Below are 15,726 nucleotides of genomic sequence, written 5' to 3' on the forward strand. Positions count from 1 at the left end.
TTACTGTGTCATCTGCAAATTGACTTATTCGATATTCGTAATTGAAAATGGTGATTCCTTTAATTTGAAGGTGATTTACGATTAGATATGCTAGCATTTGTGTACATAAAATAAATAGTTTTGGTGAGATAGGACAACCTTGTCTAATACCACGCGAAATCTTGATTTTTGGTGTCATTCCAGGGTTGAGGGAGATGTAACTATAAATATCATTGTAAAACATTTTTATGATTTTGCAGAACTCTTCTCCAAATCCGAATTTTTGAGCACCGTAAACATGAAATCATGTTCCACAGTGTCGAAAGCTTTGAAGAAATCTATGAATAAAACAAGACTATCTGATTGAATGAATGATTGGTAGTCAATCATATCTAGAATCAGTCGAATATGATTGTGAATATATCTTCCTTTTATAAAAGCTGATTGATACTCTTCGATAAGTTTTCCAATTACATGCTTTAAGCGATTTGCATAAACTAAAGCAAGAAGTTTATAATCGCTGCATAATAAGGTTATTGGTCTCCAGTTGTCCAGCATCAACAAATCTTTTTGAGGTTTTGGTAATAAGGTTATCAATCCTGTCTTCATAGTAGGGGACAAACATCCTTCCTTAATGCATTCTAAAAAAGCTTTACATAGTAACTTTTTGATATCTGTCCAAAAATGCTTTAGGAATTCAGATGTTAACCCATCTATTCCGGGGATTTACCGTTTTTCATTTTTTTTTTAATGCAGTTTCAATTTCTATTATAGTTAATTCTTCTTCAAGCATGTGTTTGTCTTCTACATCCAGTTTTTTAATGTTTTCCTCAATTTTTTCAAATAAAAATTCACAGTCTAATTTGTTAAATTTTGATTTATATATGTTACCATAAAAGAGACTAATTTCATCTTGGACTAATTTCTGATCTTCAATTGTTATACCATTTATCATAAGTTTACTTATTTTTTTTTTACTTTGTCTTTGTTTTTCAAGTCCGAAGAAATAAGTTGAACTTTTTTTCACCCTTTTCAATCCATCTAGCTCTTGATCGAACATAAGCTCCATTTGCCTTTGTTGTGTACATGTCATCTAATTGGGACTGCAATAACTTTAATTCAGTAATGTTGTCTAAGGATAAGTGTACATTACTTGTTAGTTGATTGATTTTGTCAATTAGATTCTTTTGCTTCTGTTTCCTTATACATGACAGTTTTTTACCTGTGTCAACTGCTATTTGTCTTGTTTTGAACTTAAACCATTCCCATTTACTGATATCACTCATGTCTAGCTTTTCAACCTCCGGGACAAGAGACTTCACCTGTTCACAAAATTCAGCATTTTGTAAGAAATCATTATTAAACTTCCAGATATTTGGAGAATTCAATTGTTGTTTGACGTTAATAAGTTTAGACTAATCATGCAATGGTCTGTAAGCGGAGAGGCTGATATTTTACAATCTGAAATATCACTACATAACTCACATGAAATCAGCCAGTAGTCTAATCTTGAACATTGACCGTTTCCTGCAGAGTTATACCATGTAAACTGAACTGATGTTGGATTTAATGCTCTCCAATAATCAATTAAATGCGTTGTTGTACATAAAGACAGTATAGTGTCGCTATATACATGTTGAGAGTTCCTATGAGGTAATCGGTCTAGCCATGAATCAGGGGCTATATTATGATCTCCTCCCAATATCACTTTATCTGAATCATATGTTGTTTTCCATTCCATTATAAGTTGGCTTAATTTTGCATACAACTTCACATTGATTGCTTGGTTGTTAAAGCCATACACGCATATCAAAATATAACGTTTGTCATTTGTTTCCACAACCACCATTAACCAGTGACCTTCAGTATCTTTTTTATGATCCATTATGTTACCTGGAAATCTATTAAACAGTATCATGACTCCTGCTGAGTGTGATGTTCCATGTGCAAAGAAGGCGTAATCCCCCATTGAATTTTCCAAAATTTTTCATTATCCATAACAGAATGAGTCTCCTGTAAAAAGATGCATTGCGATTTCTGATCCTTACAAAACAAAAAAATGGCTTTACGCTTAGTAATGTTATTTAATCCCCTAACATTCAATGATATAAAAGAAAGTATGGTTGTTCTAAATGCGCTAAACTGTTTTTTTTTTTTTTTTTTTTTTTTTTTTTTTTTTTTTTTTTTTTTTTTTTTTTTTTTTTTTTTTGCAGGAATGAACATGTTGTCCTGAGTAACATATCAAAAATATAGCAAAAAAAACCAATCAATTAAACTTTCACCTGGTAAGATTCATACTAACAGAATATGTTTAAATAAAATACCTGAGAGTTTGTTTCTGTAAACTTAAATACACCTTACCATGTTACTGACTTTTTGCTCTGAATAAGCAGAAAGTGCCTGAGCATTCGCTTACTACACAACAATTAGGGGTCAACTCTGCGTCCATCAATGAGAGCATATCCTTCTCTTAGGGAGGCCTTTTTTCCGTTTCTTCTGGCTTCTTGCACCTTAGGCCAAAGCTTAGCACGAGCCTCACGATCTTCTTTTGAGAAGTCCTCCTTGAACTGAATGTTCATCTCTCTGCACACTCTTGCCTCTCTTGATCTCCTCCATACTTCATCACGGACAGTTCGCAAGGCAAACTGGATGATTATAGGTCTGGGCATCCTGTTGGTAGCTGCATCGTTCTTCTTTCCCAAGCGGTGCACTGTGTCGACTGACTCACGGAGTTTCTCCACTGACACCGGGATCACTCTTGTAAGGATGCCGATCACAGTCTCTCTTGTATCCTCTTTGTCTTTTCAGGAAGGCCCATCAGTCTAAGATCCCACCTTCTCTTATATCTGGCTTGCTCCAAACAGATCTGCTTCAGTGATGCATTTTCTTTTTTCAACATTAACATTTCTTCCTTCACTTTGCTTATTTCTTCCTTATTTTCTCTCACTGCTTGTGTGTTAGCTTCCATTCGACTTTCAAAAGCTTTCAGTCTGTCATCTTGTTCATCAAATCTCTTTATCAAAGTTTGAATAGCATCTAAGATGGTTTCATTTGTTATCTCACCCGGCTGTTTTCCCACATCTTGATTCTTTGATTTCATTTTCTTGGGATTTGGACTAGGCAAAGGTGTGTGGTTATGAGACATTTTCCGATTTTCTTCCTCCATTTCCTCTATTTCTTCTTCCTCACATGCCTCACGTAGGGCCGTCAGGTTATAGTCGTGGTCTGTTAGTAGTTGAGCTTTAGCCGCTTTGCTAACGTTAGCCATCTCGTTTCACGTTGCAGAAAAGAAAAAGAAAAATCGAGTAAAGGTGGTCAGCTTCGAAAAAACAAAACTCTCTGGGGCTGAGATGTTGTTCGTGCAGTTCTTATGTGAAGTTGCTGGGGGTTTTTTCTGTCTGAGATTAAATGTTTAGGACGATTTCAAGACTTTAATAACGAGCCTGCAAAAAACGCTACCGCTCACTCCGCCATCATAACTCCTCCCTTCATCATTATTTCACCTGTCGGCTACAGGAACAGCCCGTTATGCTGATATTACAAACTGGTAATTCCTATCATATCACTTTAACTTACTGTCATAATCATAACGCAAATAATTCTAGTGTTTACAGCAACTTATGTTGTTATTCAGAATCAAAATCATAAACTAACGTTACAGAGAGATTTTTAAAAGACATTAATGTGTGAACATATACAGTGCAGTAAAACAATTAATGACATTAAGATATTAATCACAACTTTGTAATTTGATGCATTTAATCATCAGAGGAATTTAAATATTCTGAACATTTTAATCCAGAATATCTCAGTAAGTGTTTAAAAAAAAGCACAAACACGTATTCCATGATTAAACACTTTCCAAAAATAAATAAATACAATCGTTATCTAATATTAATGTCATTCACACATGTAAGTGACCAAATACCGTTAGTGGTGTGTATTTCCTGAGGCACGGGAGCGCGCAGCGCGCGTTCATGTGTGGAGGGGCATCAGCTCTGGCTGAGTGTGTGTGTGTGTGAGTGTGTGTGAGTGTGAGTGTGTGTTTGATCGGACTCATGTGTGTTGAACGGGCTCATCTAATGCTGCTGCTCGCCGCCTCAGGTCAGTGTGTTCATCATCATCATCATCATCTTAATTATGATCAACATTTACACACATTCAGAATACAGACGTCTGTAGTTTTAGGTTTCGTTGATCGTAAGGGGAGCGTTCTAGCGGCGTTAACTCTCTCTCTCTCTCTCTCTCTCTCTCTCTCTCTCTCTCTCTCGCTTTAATGTTTTGTCCGCGTCTATTGTTTCATGTTTGGATGACTGTTTCATATGTTTCCTGTTTTTGATTTATGGATGAATTCTCTTTCCTGTGTTCTTGAGGCGGGTTAATGATCCCAGCAGATCCTCCAGATATAATCCGCTTCTCTGCTGTGATTGTGACTGACACCTGTCAATCATCACGGGTTTACCTGTGCACGCGCGCGGTCATTCACTCACCTGCACAGGTGATTTCACTGCGTAGACGACAGTCATTTCAGATATCACAGACAGAAAAACTTGATTCAACAAGTTGTTCTTGTTTATCGGAGCTCTGAACATTTATCAAATATACAACATGAATGAAATGTTTTCCAGCTAACAACGACTTTCCAAAACGTTCTGAATGTTCTGTCAAAGTTATGAACAAATGTTCTTCCAGTAACATTCACAGAACGTTCACTCAGAGTTATCTGCTCTTTAATAACACTCTCAAAACATGAACATACAAAAGTTATTTCCACATAATTTATGGAATGTTTCTCTGAAATATTTTAGTTTTAGTTGAATCACTGAAGAAGTATTACCATGATGTTTACACAATTACTAATGTGTGTGTGTGTGTGTACTTGTTTTTGCTACATTGTGGGGACCAAATGTCCCCACAAGGATAGTAAAACCTGAAATTTTTGACATTGTGGGGACCGGCCTGCGGTCTACTAACTATTAAAAATAGTAAATGATGTTTATCTGAAAGTGTAACGATGCAAACATGTTTTCTGTGAGGGCTAGGTTTAGGGTTAGGGTTGGGTTAGGGGACAGACAATATCGTTTGGTCAGTATAAAAACTATAGAAGTCTATGGAAAGTCCCCACAATTCACAAAAACAAACGTGTGTGTGTGTGTGGGTTTGTGTGTGTTTAGAGATGTGTGCTCCATTGTTTTCTCCAGTGGTTTTGCTGCAGGAAGTTCGTGTGAACAGACCAAACTCCACCTTCTTCTGCTGTGTGATTCTACAGTCTTAATGACATCCGCTGTTTATCTCCAGGAATAATGCGCTCAAGCGAGTCATTTCTGCAGTTTAGTCGTAATAAATGCACTTTGGGACTCAGGATTAGTTTTCGAGCTTTCACCGCGTGTGTTTGTATAGTTGAACTCATAGATCATCAAAAGAAAATGTTTTTTTTCAAGAAAACACGTTTGTTTAACTGTATCAGTGAGGTTTTCTCAGAAACTCCCACTGTTTTTTTCATGGTATTTTCTATCTCCTAACCCAGGGGCCCAAACTTGGTCCCGGAGGGCCGGTGTCCTGCAGAGTTTAGCTCCAACTTGCCTCAACAACACGTCGACTGGGAAATTTCTAGTATGCCGATTAAGAGCTTGATTAGCAGGTTCAGGCGTGTCTAATTGAGTTTAACCCGACCTTTGACCCCTAAACCAACACTCACAGAAACCTGTGCAAACACTAGATTGAAATAGAAACATAATTTGGCTTATTTATACACCTTAACCATAAAGCCTAAATTGCCCCTCTTTAGTACAACAGCTGATTTAAACTGAATCTTTTTTAGTTTTATTTTCAAGGTGCTTTACTGGCATCACGTGCACTTAGTATTGTATTTAGTATGTAGTATTGCTGCAAAACAGTGTAAAGCAGAGAAAACAACTAATGCAACTGACAGAGAAATATCAAATGAATTGACGGGTGATTAAAGGTAATGATGTGAATGTGTGTCTGCAGGCTGGTGGTGTGTGTCCGGTATCCGTGTGTTCACGGCAGGGGATGTGAAGGCCGTTAACGGGACGGACGTGCGTCTCAAATGCACCTTTCAGAGCTCAAATGCGGTCCAAGTGTCGAGCGTCACGGTGTCCTGGAGCTTCAAACCGCTCGGTGGGGGACAGCAGGAGACGGTGAGACGTGCTCGGCTGCGCGCACAGGTGTGTTTTCCTGCGGCTCGTTCTGACCGTCTCTCTCTCTCTCTCTGATCAGGTGTTTTATTATCAGGAGAAGCCGTTTCCTCCTACAGAGGGCCGCTTCAGGAGGAAGGTGGATTGGGCCGGAGACATCAGCGGCCGCGACGCGTCTGTAGTGCTGCGCAAAGTGCCGTTTACTTTCAACGGGACGTTCAGCTGTCAGGTGAAGAACCCGCCGGATGTGCACGGTAACGTCGGTGAGGTGCGGCTGCAGGTCGTCAGCACAGGTGAGCGTCAGTGGTCCTTCTGTTTCAGAACGGCTTGACATTTTTAATGATTTGACGCTGGGAGGTGTTGATCTCTGTAAAAACCCATTAACTAGTGTCCGTATGCTTTACCTGATTTCAGATTAATTTTATAGGTTTAGACATTTTTATTGAAACTTTTAATTCACCATTCCACAAATCAAGGCCTACAAAGGTCTTAAATTATTGCAAAAAGTCTTAAACTCATAAAGCATCATGGGCGTAGTTTGTGTCACCCACTTTTAAGAAAACATAAATTCATCCCCCACACTTTTTCAGGCAAGTGTGTTCACAAAGAGGGACCTGTGTGAATAAATCAAAATTTAAATTCAAAGAAAAGAAAAGATATTCTGTGCATGACCTGACATTTTATTTGTATCCAAAATAAAGAAATGTGAACATTACAGAGCACTAAACACTCAGTGTACGTTTCATTCGTACTTGAAGCCAAAGGTCGCTTACATGAGAAAGTCCAAACCGGACTCATAGAAGTAGTAAATTATGATGGTCCAGGAAATCACTTTGTGGACATGTGAGTTTATGTATATATATAATATATGATGTATTGCTTTCTGAGTTTAAGTGAGTTTATGCTTAAAACAAGATCAAATACCTGTCAATGGGGAATGAAAACTTGTTTTTCTATAAATTAAGTTGATGTTTCTGATCCCACTGACAGATGTTTGTTCTTGTTTCAGTCATAAACTCACGTCATTTTGATCAGTTTCTCATAAAACAAGACTTCTTATTTTCTGTCATTTTGCTTCTCCAGTACATGTATCTTGTTTAATAATCTTTAGACATTTGCACTGGAAAACAAGACACAACATGATTGAGAGGTGCAGTCGTTCACATGATCTCCGTGTCCTTCCAGCCTCCCTGTCTGAGCTAGTGATTCTCTGTGTGGCCATTGGAGGCGCCGTTCTGCTGATTCTCCTGCTGGTGATGATCGTGGTGTCTGTGCGCCGCTGTCGCAGACGGAGGAACCCGCAACCAAACCACACCATCCTCCGACAGGAGCAGAAGGACCTGACGGGCTGGTGATGAGACTGACGGAGAACCTGGAACAACTGCGTTTGCAGTGGAGATCAAACACACACACACACACGTTTTATGGGGACATTCCATAGACATAATAGTTTTTATACTGTACAAACTGTATTTTCTATCGCCCTACACCGAAACCTAGCCCTCACAGGAGACTGTGGACACTTTTACTTTTTCAAAAAAACTCATTCTGCATGATTTATAAGCCTGTTTCCTCATGGGGACCTAAAAAATGTCCCCACAAGGATAGTAATAAAAATGTTGACCTTGTAGGGACATTTGGTCCCCATAATGTGATAAATACCAGGTACACACACACTCCAGCAAATCCAAAAAGACGGTCAGCAAACGCACCAGCAGCTACTAATCAAACAGGTTTCTGTGATTTTCAGACCTTTTTTGGAGTTGATGTGCCTTCGTCTGTCAGTCAGACTCATTAGTCCTGCTGTTGATCAAGCCGACTCGCTGAGTTTTAGGATGACGAATCCTCATCACGACTCCTGCACAGAAACCTGACCTTACATTCTCTTCAGAACATGGACAGATCTTGTAGTTTTGCGTGTGTAATGAAGACGTCTGAATGTTTCAGGAACGGTGTGTGTTTCTCTCTTCAGGCTCTACCTGGTAACCGGCAGACCTTGGTTGCTATGGTTATTAGGGTCTCTATTCGCCGTCCTGTAGCTCTCTTCACCTCATTTTACACTGCTATTGCACATGATGATGATGATGATGAAGAACAGATATGACTGAAGAAAGGCACTGCAGTCGTTAATCTGATGATTTTGCCCATTTTAAGATGATCAGCATCAGCCAATAAGTGTCGAATGATTAACAGTGATATTACCTTCATACATCAGCACTATAAACGACTGACAGGTTTGATTGACGTGTGAAAACACATTTACATCACATTTCATCTGAAAGAAACTATATGTATATTGCATTAAATATCAGTATATTTTCATGACAATTAAGCACATTCACATTCTAAACTATTTACTGTAATGCATCTTCCCTTTAAAACTAATTTCTTTCAAGAGTGATTTTTTAAACTTATTTTTAGTACATACAATTTATAAAAATATATCGATTGGTGAGATGTGTATTGAATTTTGTGAGCTGCAATAGTTCAGCACGGGACATTCAACACTTTCTGGTTCAGCATTACTAAAAATAAAACATGCAGCTTAGATATTCTTTTACTTTAACTGAAAACAGAAAACATTGTTCTGTTTAGGAAGATGAAATTTAACATGACCATGTGAATGTGAAAGCACACGAGGTTTTATTGTGTAACTTCATGTTATTTGCGATTCTTTTAAACCGCTACATTTACAGAGTGTGACTGAAATAAACTTAAAAATACACCGCAATTACAACATTTACCACGTTTCATTTCTCTGACTCAAATGTGAAGCGCTGCAGACTGATGTGGTTTGTTCAGTCTGTCAGTGCTGGAGTCACTGCAGCGCATCGGCGCCCTCTAGTGTTCAGAGCGCGCCTGCTGTCACGTGCTGCTGTCACATGATCGACCATAAATATGTACATATGTATCGACTCTTGTTTTTACAATGAACAGATGTTCATCTGATTTCAGTCTTCTTCATAAAACGCATTTCTCCCTAGCAGGAAACGATCTAAACCAACCTTCATCTCAGAATAAACAGAATCACAACAACTCATAACTCAGAATATGTGATACTTTCAGAAAACCTTTCTGAAATACTTTGATTTGAGTCATCTGAGATCAAACAGCTGCATTCAGTTGATTTAATGAACACTGATGGATTATCAATATAATCTGACAAACGCTGAGTTTATATCACATTTAACTGATTATAAAAAAGCGACACATTCTTTGCACACACGGCTTAAAGTGTTTAACAGTGAGTTTTGAGGGATTCATGACGCTTTCAGACAGTCATAGTGTTTCTTTTTAGTCATAGTGATTTTGGGCAGTATTTGAGGTCTGTGGCGTAACTTCCTGTCCCACCTGTTTCGCAGGTATCAAAGACTCAAAGATGGAGGACAAATACAAACCAGCGACATAAACGCGACTAATATTTGCTCAAATACCTGCTCATATTCACTCCTAATAAGTCGTATGTGATCTTATATGTTTTGTATTTGTCATGGATGTGAACAGAAGGTCGTTTAAAGGACTTTTATCGTGTGTTTACGTCGGTTTCGGTGAGTTCTGTGTGTCTTTATCCGGTCAGTTTGAAACGGAATAAACAGTGTGAACAATTTTGATAAAAGGTTGATTTTGAGGGGGTTTGTTGCTTGTGAAAGACTATAAACGAGTAAGTTAATGTCATTTGAGAGCCGCTGAGTTAGTTGTGCTTTCTGTTTGGGTGAAAAGACGCGAGCTGTCAATCATCTGCCGTGTGGAAATGTTCATGTAACACTGTAACAACATTCCGCCGAACTCCCGCCTTAACGGAATAACGAGCGGCATAAAACTGAACATTCACTTCATTTGACTGTTTTTACAACAGGGTTAAAGCCTCTGCTCTCTTTATGTTTAAGCAATTAATATTAAATGAAAAAATAGTTTGTGTGGACTTCACGTTTCAGTCAGATGAATCAGGAATATGCTTCCTTTCGTTTAGTTGCACTAGTTATTGATTCAATATGAATCGAAAGACTCTTACACACACGCATTCCAGCGGAGATGAGACACGAGCAGGTGTGTGACGTCACGGTGAGATCATCAGCGATCTGAAGCTCTGACACAAACTGAAGCTGTTTTATTGACTGGATGTTCGTTCATCAGTGTTTCTGCTTCTGCGCATTGTTCTTCCAGATGCATAAAGATTAGCTTTAGAAGCTCGTAATGCATTTGTTCTGTAAGAGTAGTAACTTTTTAGTGAATGACACAAAAATGTAGATTGGTCAAATTTGAATCCAAAAAGTATGACTAATTATTCCTTGACTAGTGGATGTGTTTATGCAGCTGACCCCTGTTACATAACTGAGTCTAGTCAGACTAGTGAACTGAGACTTAACTGTTCACTCATTAACACCTCTAGTGCTTGATATGCTATCAGAGTTGAATTTGCAGTGTATGATTTTTATGGTTCAGAGGAACTGAGCATCAGATATGACAGATATATCCGCTTCATCTGCTGCACCATTTACAACGTAACAATGTACACTAATGAGCAACACTGAGAAGCAGTGTTTTAACAAAACGCACACCTTACAACCGCACGTGCGCAATGAGCGTAATTAGTGTGCGAACACCGAGTGTGTGCAGTGTGTGACAGAGGTGTAAATGTAATTATTTACTGTACTTGAGTATCTTTTTGCATACTTTGTAGTTTTACTGAGTATCAAAGATATTAGAAAGTTTTACACACTCTACATTTTTGAATGAGTGTGTGTGTTCTTTACTCCACTACATTTTGCGTGGCACCTGGCTTTTTCTGCAGCAGTTTATTTCTGCCACAAAAGATGTGATACTGCGTACTACAGGCAGAAGTACTACATCTTTTTTGCCCTTACTCAACCAAACTAGTCAACAAGACTACTTTATGTGAATGTGAGGTCTTTAGCAGATAGTTGTGAATCGCAGGTGTTTTATATTTGAGATGAGGACGTGACCGCAGTCGGCAATGAGACCGAAACCAGCGCGTCCTGTGCGAGAAGGCTTTGACTTTTAATTTTGCTAATTTTTTTTATTTTAATTTTATTTATACTGAAGAGACCTTTTTAAAGGATATTGTTTGTTTTGTGTTTGTTTGTTTGTTTTTTGCAATTTTGTGGTGCTCAGTTTTATTTTGGGTTTAAAAAATTAACGTGGTTGCTCTCCTCACTTTCTTGTTTTTCTTACATGTTCTCTGTGCCTTGTCTCGGACTTTTATTTCACTTCCTGTCTCCTGTGGTGTTTGTAGTCTGTTTGTTCTTTGGTTCCCTTTGATTTGTCTCCCCAGATGTGTCTTGTTAAGCCTGTTACCCCTTCTGTGTATATATAGCCCTAGTGTTTCTTTAGTTCTTTCTGAGTTGTTGAGTGTCGTGGTTGTGTGTTTGCCATCGTGCTGTTCTTTATTCCCTGTGGTTTTTGGTTTATTGTTTTTTCTAGTTTTTCCATGAAACACCTGCACATCGATCCTCGCTTCTGTCGGTTTTTCCCCAGGATCTTCACAATGTTGCAGGTTTTTTTTCGATGGCGTGTAGAATAAGTAAAATACTTAAGTACTGTTGAAATCAGATCCTCTAAGGCTTGTACTCCAGTTGTTTTGGAGCTGGTGACTTGTGACGTGTAGTGCAGTAATTTTCACTGTAGGGTATCTGTACTTTTACTCAAGTATGGTTTTCAGATACTCTTTTATGCCTCTGGTGTGCAAACACCATGTGAGCTCAGTAAGTGTGTGTAAACAAGGGTGTGCGAAGTGAGTGTCCTAATATTGAGTGTTAAACCCATCGAACCCATCTTTACTGATGTCTCTGTGTGTGTCAGTGCTGTTGAGGAGCACGTGTTGTATCTCGGTAAAGGCTCCGGCAGACATCAGCGTGATCAAAGGAGCCACCGTCACCCTGTCCTGCTCCTTCACCTCCTCCAGTTCCATCACCAGCCTCATGTCTATTGACTGGACCTTCAGACCCGAGAGCGGCGGTCCTGCCAAACTGGTGAGTAGATCTTTAGCCTCGGAGTTCGTGATGAATCACTGGTCAGTTTGAGGGGTCAGGGGTCACTCGGGCCACAGGAAGTCACATGAGCGGGATGTGTGTTCTGTGGTGAGGCCGCAGCATCCGTCAGGAGTGAGTTGATGAAGCTGCGAATGATGCGGCAGACGGTGATGTGAATGAACACTCGTGCGGTGAAACGACTGATGTATTTCGGCAGTGTAACATCAGCTCAGCTGTTCTCAGGAGAGTTTGCTTTTTCCAATGGACTCCTCGTGTAAATGGAGCATTGTGTTGTAAACGCCACTTTACAGACGATCGAACGGAGGCGAATAGTTCTGTCAGAATCAGTTCATTCATATGATTTCATTCAGTGATCCTTTCACTGAGTTTATCTCATTTGTATTCCAGTGTTTAGTATTTAGTAGGTGTTTAGAGAGAAAATGCATCACCGTCTGTGATTTGCTGGTTCTGACACACATCAGTCCAGTGAATCGTCTGTCTCTCATCAGCACCGCATGTTCATTACAGTTTGTCTGCAGAATATGAAAGAAAAACTGATGTTTTTGAGTCCATGTTCTGTTTCTCTGCAGTTCTTTCACTACTCGTCTAAAGCGTACCTGCCGGAGGAGGATTATTTCAAGGGTCGTGTGAAGTGGGTCGGCAGCCCGTCGCGGGGCGACGCGTCGCTCCAGCTGCTGAACGCCTCGCTCACCGATAACGGCACGTACACGTGCGCCATACGCAACCCTCCTGATGTCCACGGAAACCCGGCCCAGACCGTCCTCACGGTCACACCGAAGAGTGAGCAGACACTCATGAGCTCATGAACACGTGCAGGTCGTGTTTCACCCCTGAATCTGCCTGTTTGGATTCAGACTTTTAGCATTGTGACACTATTTTAGAATTAAGCACATGTGAACTAAATTAAAACTAAACTGAATTAAGCTCTAACAATTTTCCTGTTTATAAAAGTGAAGCCGCTCTAACTTAATAGTTTCAAAGCTACGAAAATGAAACGTTATTCACCCTCAGGCCTTCCAAGATGTAGATGGGGTTCTTTATCAGATTTGTAGAAATGTGTCATTTCATCAGTGTCTCTCCAACAGATCCTCTGCAGTGAATGGGTGCCGTCAGAATGGGAGTCCAAACAGCTGATAAAAACATCACAATAATCCACAAGTAATCCACACCACTCCAGTCCATCAGTTCACATCTCAAAAAGACAAAAGATGAAACAAATCCATCATCAAGACGTGTTTAATTAAAATACATTGAGTCCATGATCCATAATAACGCTTCCTCCAGTGAAAAAGTGGTCTGGTCTGAATCAGGAGAGAAATCTGCACAGACCAAACACCGTTTACAAGCCAAAACAGCTCTGAACAAATATGTGGCTGGATTTTGATGTGAGAGACAACAGGAGATGGACTTTTTCACCGCATGAAGCGTTATTGTGGACTTTATTTTTCAAACAGCTTTTGGCTTCACAAGTGATGTAATATTAATCTATCTACAATAAAAAGTTTTTTTTTTTATTTGTAACGGGGTGAAGCATGACCTGCAGTCATTCCTCATGAGATTCAGAATAATCCTAGCGTTCCTGGTTCAGTTTTCACGTGTTGAGCGTGTGCCGTCTGTGTTTCCTTCAGGACTGTCGTTGACGTTCACGGATGTCGGCGTGTTGCTGGTGTTCGTTCTGGTCCCGTCGGGAATCGTCACGCTGCTGCTGCTGGGACGAATGCTGTGTCCGTGTTGGTCCGAGTCAGAGAAGAGCTCCGCCGCGGCCCATCACTCTCCCATCGAGGTGGTCGCTTGGTAAGAAACCGACGCTCCGGAAACTAGCGATTCAGAGCGTTGATTCATGTGAGTGATGATTGTGCGTCTGTTCACAGTGATGATGAGTACTTCTGCGCCCAGAAGCAGCAGAAACACACGCTGTGCTGCTGTTACTTTAAGGTAAACGTCCGTCTGTGGTGTGGGTGAGAGATTTAGATGATGAACATGTTGGTTTATAGTGTGTGTTGGGAGAATTTATTTGGGCTTAAAACTGAATTGAACTTTGCAACACTGATTCTGTTATTGAACTGACTTGATTCAACATTTAGCACGTTTGTTTTTTTAAAGCATGCTTTGCTGCAGCTCTTTGAGTGGTGGACGTTTTCAGTACAGCATCATGGGAGATTTAGTTTCTCACCATGAATTCTGCTATTAAACGATTATTTTAAAAATAAGTTATATTAATGCAAACAGATGGGTTCAGCAGATGTGTAGACAACTGATGAACAGCCTTGAACAGGTCTGTTTGTAAAGATCTGTGATTGTTAAAAAACAGTTTCTCTGTAGAGAAAAAGTTGTGTTCTGTAGAGCTGCGTTCCAGGCTCATACACGCATTATGATGTCCGTGGTTAACGCTGATTTAATGTGGTGCAGGTGTGCGCCAATCCATGTGGCACTGAGGAAGAGCTTTGTCTCAAACGTTTTGCACCTTTGCACATTTATTGCACTTTTTGCATGTATTTTTATGACCTCTGATCCAGCATTTAATAAGTTTTTTGAAGAGGTATAAGTCTGGTATACAACCGTTGTTTGCTTGCTCCATGTTTATTTGGATCTACACACCGGACCAACTTGGGTTTTATATTTTGGACATTTGGCGCTGCTCCTTTTCTATGACTCTGCATTACCATTGAAACTCAATTCATTTCATAATTGCTGAATTTTGCAATGTTACCACTGTTATTTTCCGCTTTATTTCTATGAAGCTGCTTTAAAACGATCTGTATGAAGCATTCTAGAAATAAATGTGACTGTGCTTTGTTTCAGGACATTGAATATGAGGATGACTACATACATGAGAAATCACATGAAAACACCTACGCTGAGTCACAGTGTTAGACGAACAGCTCCTGTGTGTGTGTGTGTGTGTGTGTGTGTGTGTTTTGCATGCATAAAGTTTGCTAAACCCCAGATGCAATTGTATTTGAGTGAGTAATTTTTTATATTTATGACAGAAAATGATGGACTGTTACTGTAATCTATGAATTAAATGACTATTAAAGCGGAGCGGCAACCAGATAGAAGACGATCTGATTGGACATCAGTGAATCTACAGACAGTCACAGACGGTCACATGATCACTCTCTGGAGAGATTCTGAGCCCTCTGATTGGCTGAGATCCTGCGTATGTCTGTGGTTGTTACTCTGAAGATCTTTGTAGAAATCCTGTATTTTTTTAGATAAATATGAAATGTAAATTTACCATTATGAACTTACGAACATTATCTTTGTGTCTGTCATGTAACTGTTATAGAGCAGCGTTAGCATCTGAAAGTCTGTCTCCATTAGCCTCCTCTGGCATTTTCTCCATTCCCGTCGGAGGCTTTATTACAGACGGTGACGCTGCTGATTTCAGCTGTTTAATTAACGAGAAAGCTTTCAGTTAATGCTGAAAAATGATCGACGTGTTCATTAATTTCCATGTGCTGTACAGCAGCTTGATTGTCTATAACGGCTCTGACCGCAGCTCGTTTAAGGTGTTTGTAACTCGCCAAACAGGGTTTAGCTGTTTTCACGCTTTCATGTTTAATGTTTAAGGTCAT

At 39.6% G+C, this 15,726-nt stretch overlaps 2 protein-coding genes across 3 annotated transcripts; both read left to right on the top strand.

The window, feature by feature from the left end:
- The first annotated feature begins 3,972 nt into the window (after positions 1-3,972).
- LOC127177419 (myelin protein zero-like protein 2) lies at positions 3,973-8,868 on the top strand. Its single transcript, XM_051129694.1, has 4 exons — positions 3,973-4,083; positions 5,971-6,140; positions 6,220-6,430; positions 7,323-8,868. The coding sequence occupies exons 1-4, from the start codon at positions 4,038-4,040 to the stop codon at positions 7,490-7,492; spliced, it is 597 nt and encodes a 198-aa protein (XP_050985651.1). The 5' UTR covers positions 3,973-4,037; the 3' UTR covers positions 7,493-8,868.
- A 454-nt stretch (positions 8,869-9,322) lies between these two features.
- On the top strand, positions 9,323-15,485 carry mpzl3 (myelin protein zero-like 3). Of its 2 annotated transcripts, none has more exons than XM_051129690.1 (6): positions 9,323-9,381; positions 11,958-12,127; positions 12,718-12,928; positions 13,777-13,942; positions 14,020-14,083; positions 14,951-15,485. In XM_051129690.1, coding segments are annotated over exons 1-6 (684 nt in total). In that variant the 5' UTR covers positions 9,323-9,380; the 3' UTR covers positions 15,023-15,485. The 2 variants fall into 2 exon arrangements, with proteins under 2 accessions (XP_050985647.1, XP_050985646.1); XM_051129689.1 differs by lacking the exon at positions 9,323-9,381 and adding an exon at positions 9,388-9,685.
- Positions 15,486-15,726: the final 241 nt, after the last annotated feature.

The sequence above is a fragment of the Labeo rohita genome, chromosome 15 (assembly GCF_022985175.1).
Source record: "Labeo rohita strain BAU-BD-2019 chromosome 15, IGBB_LRoh.1.0, whole genome shotgun sequence".
NCBI classification, from domain to species: Eukaryota; Metazoa; Chordata; class Actinopteri; order Cypriniformes; family Cyprinidae; genus Labeo; species Labeo rohita.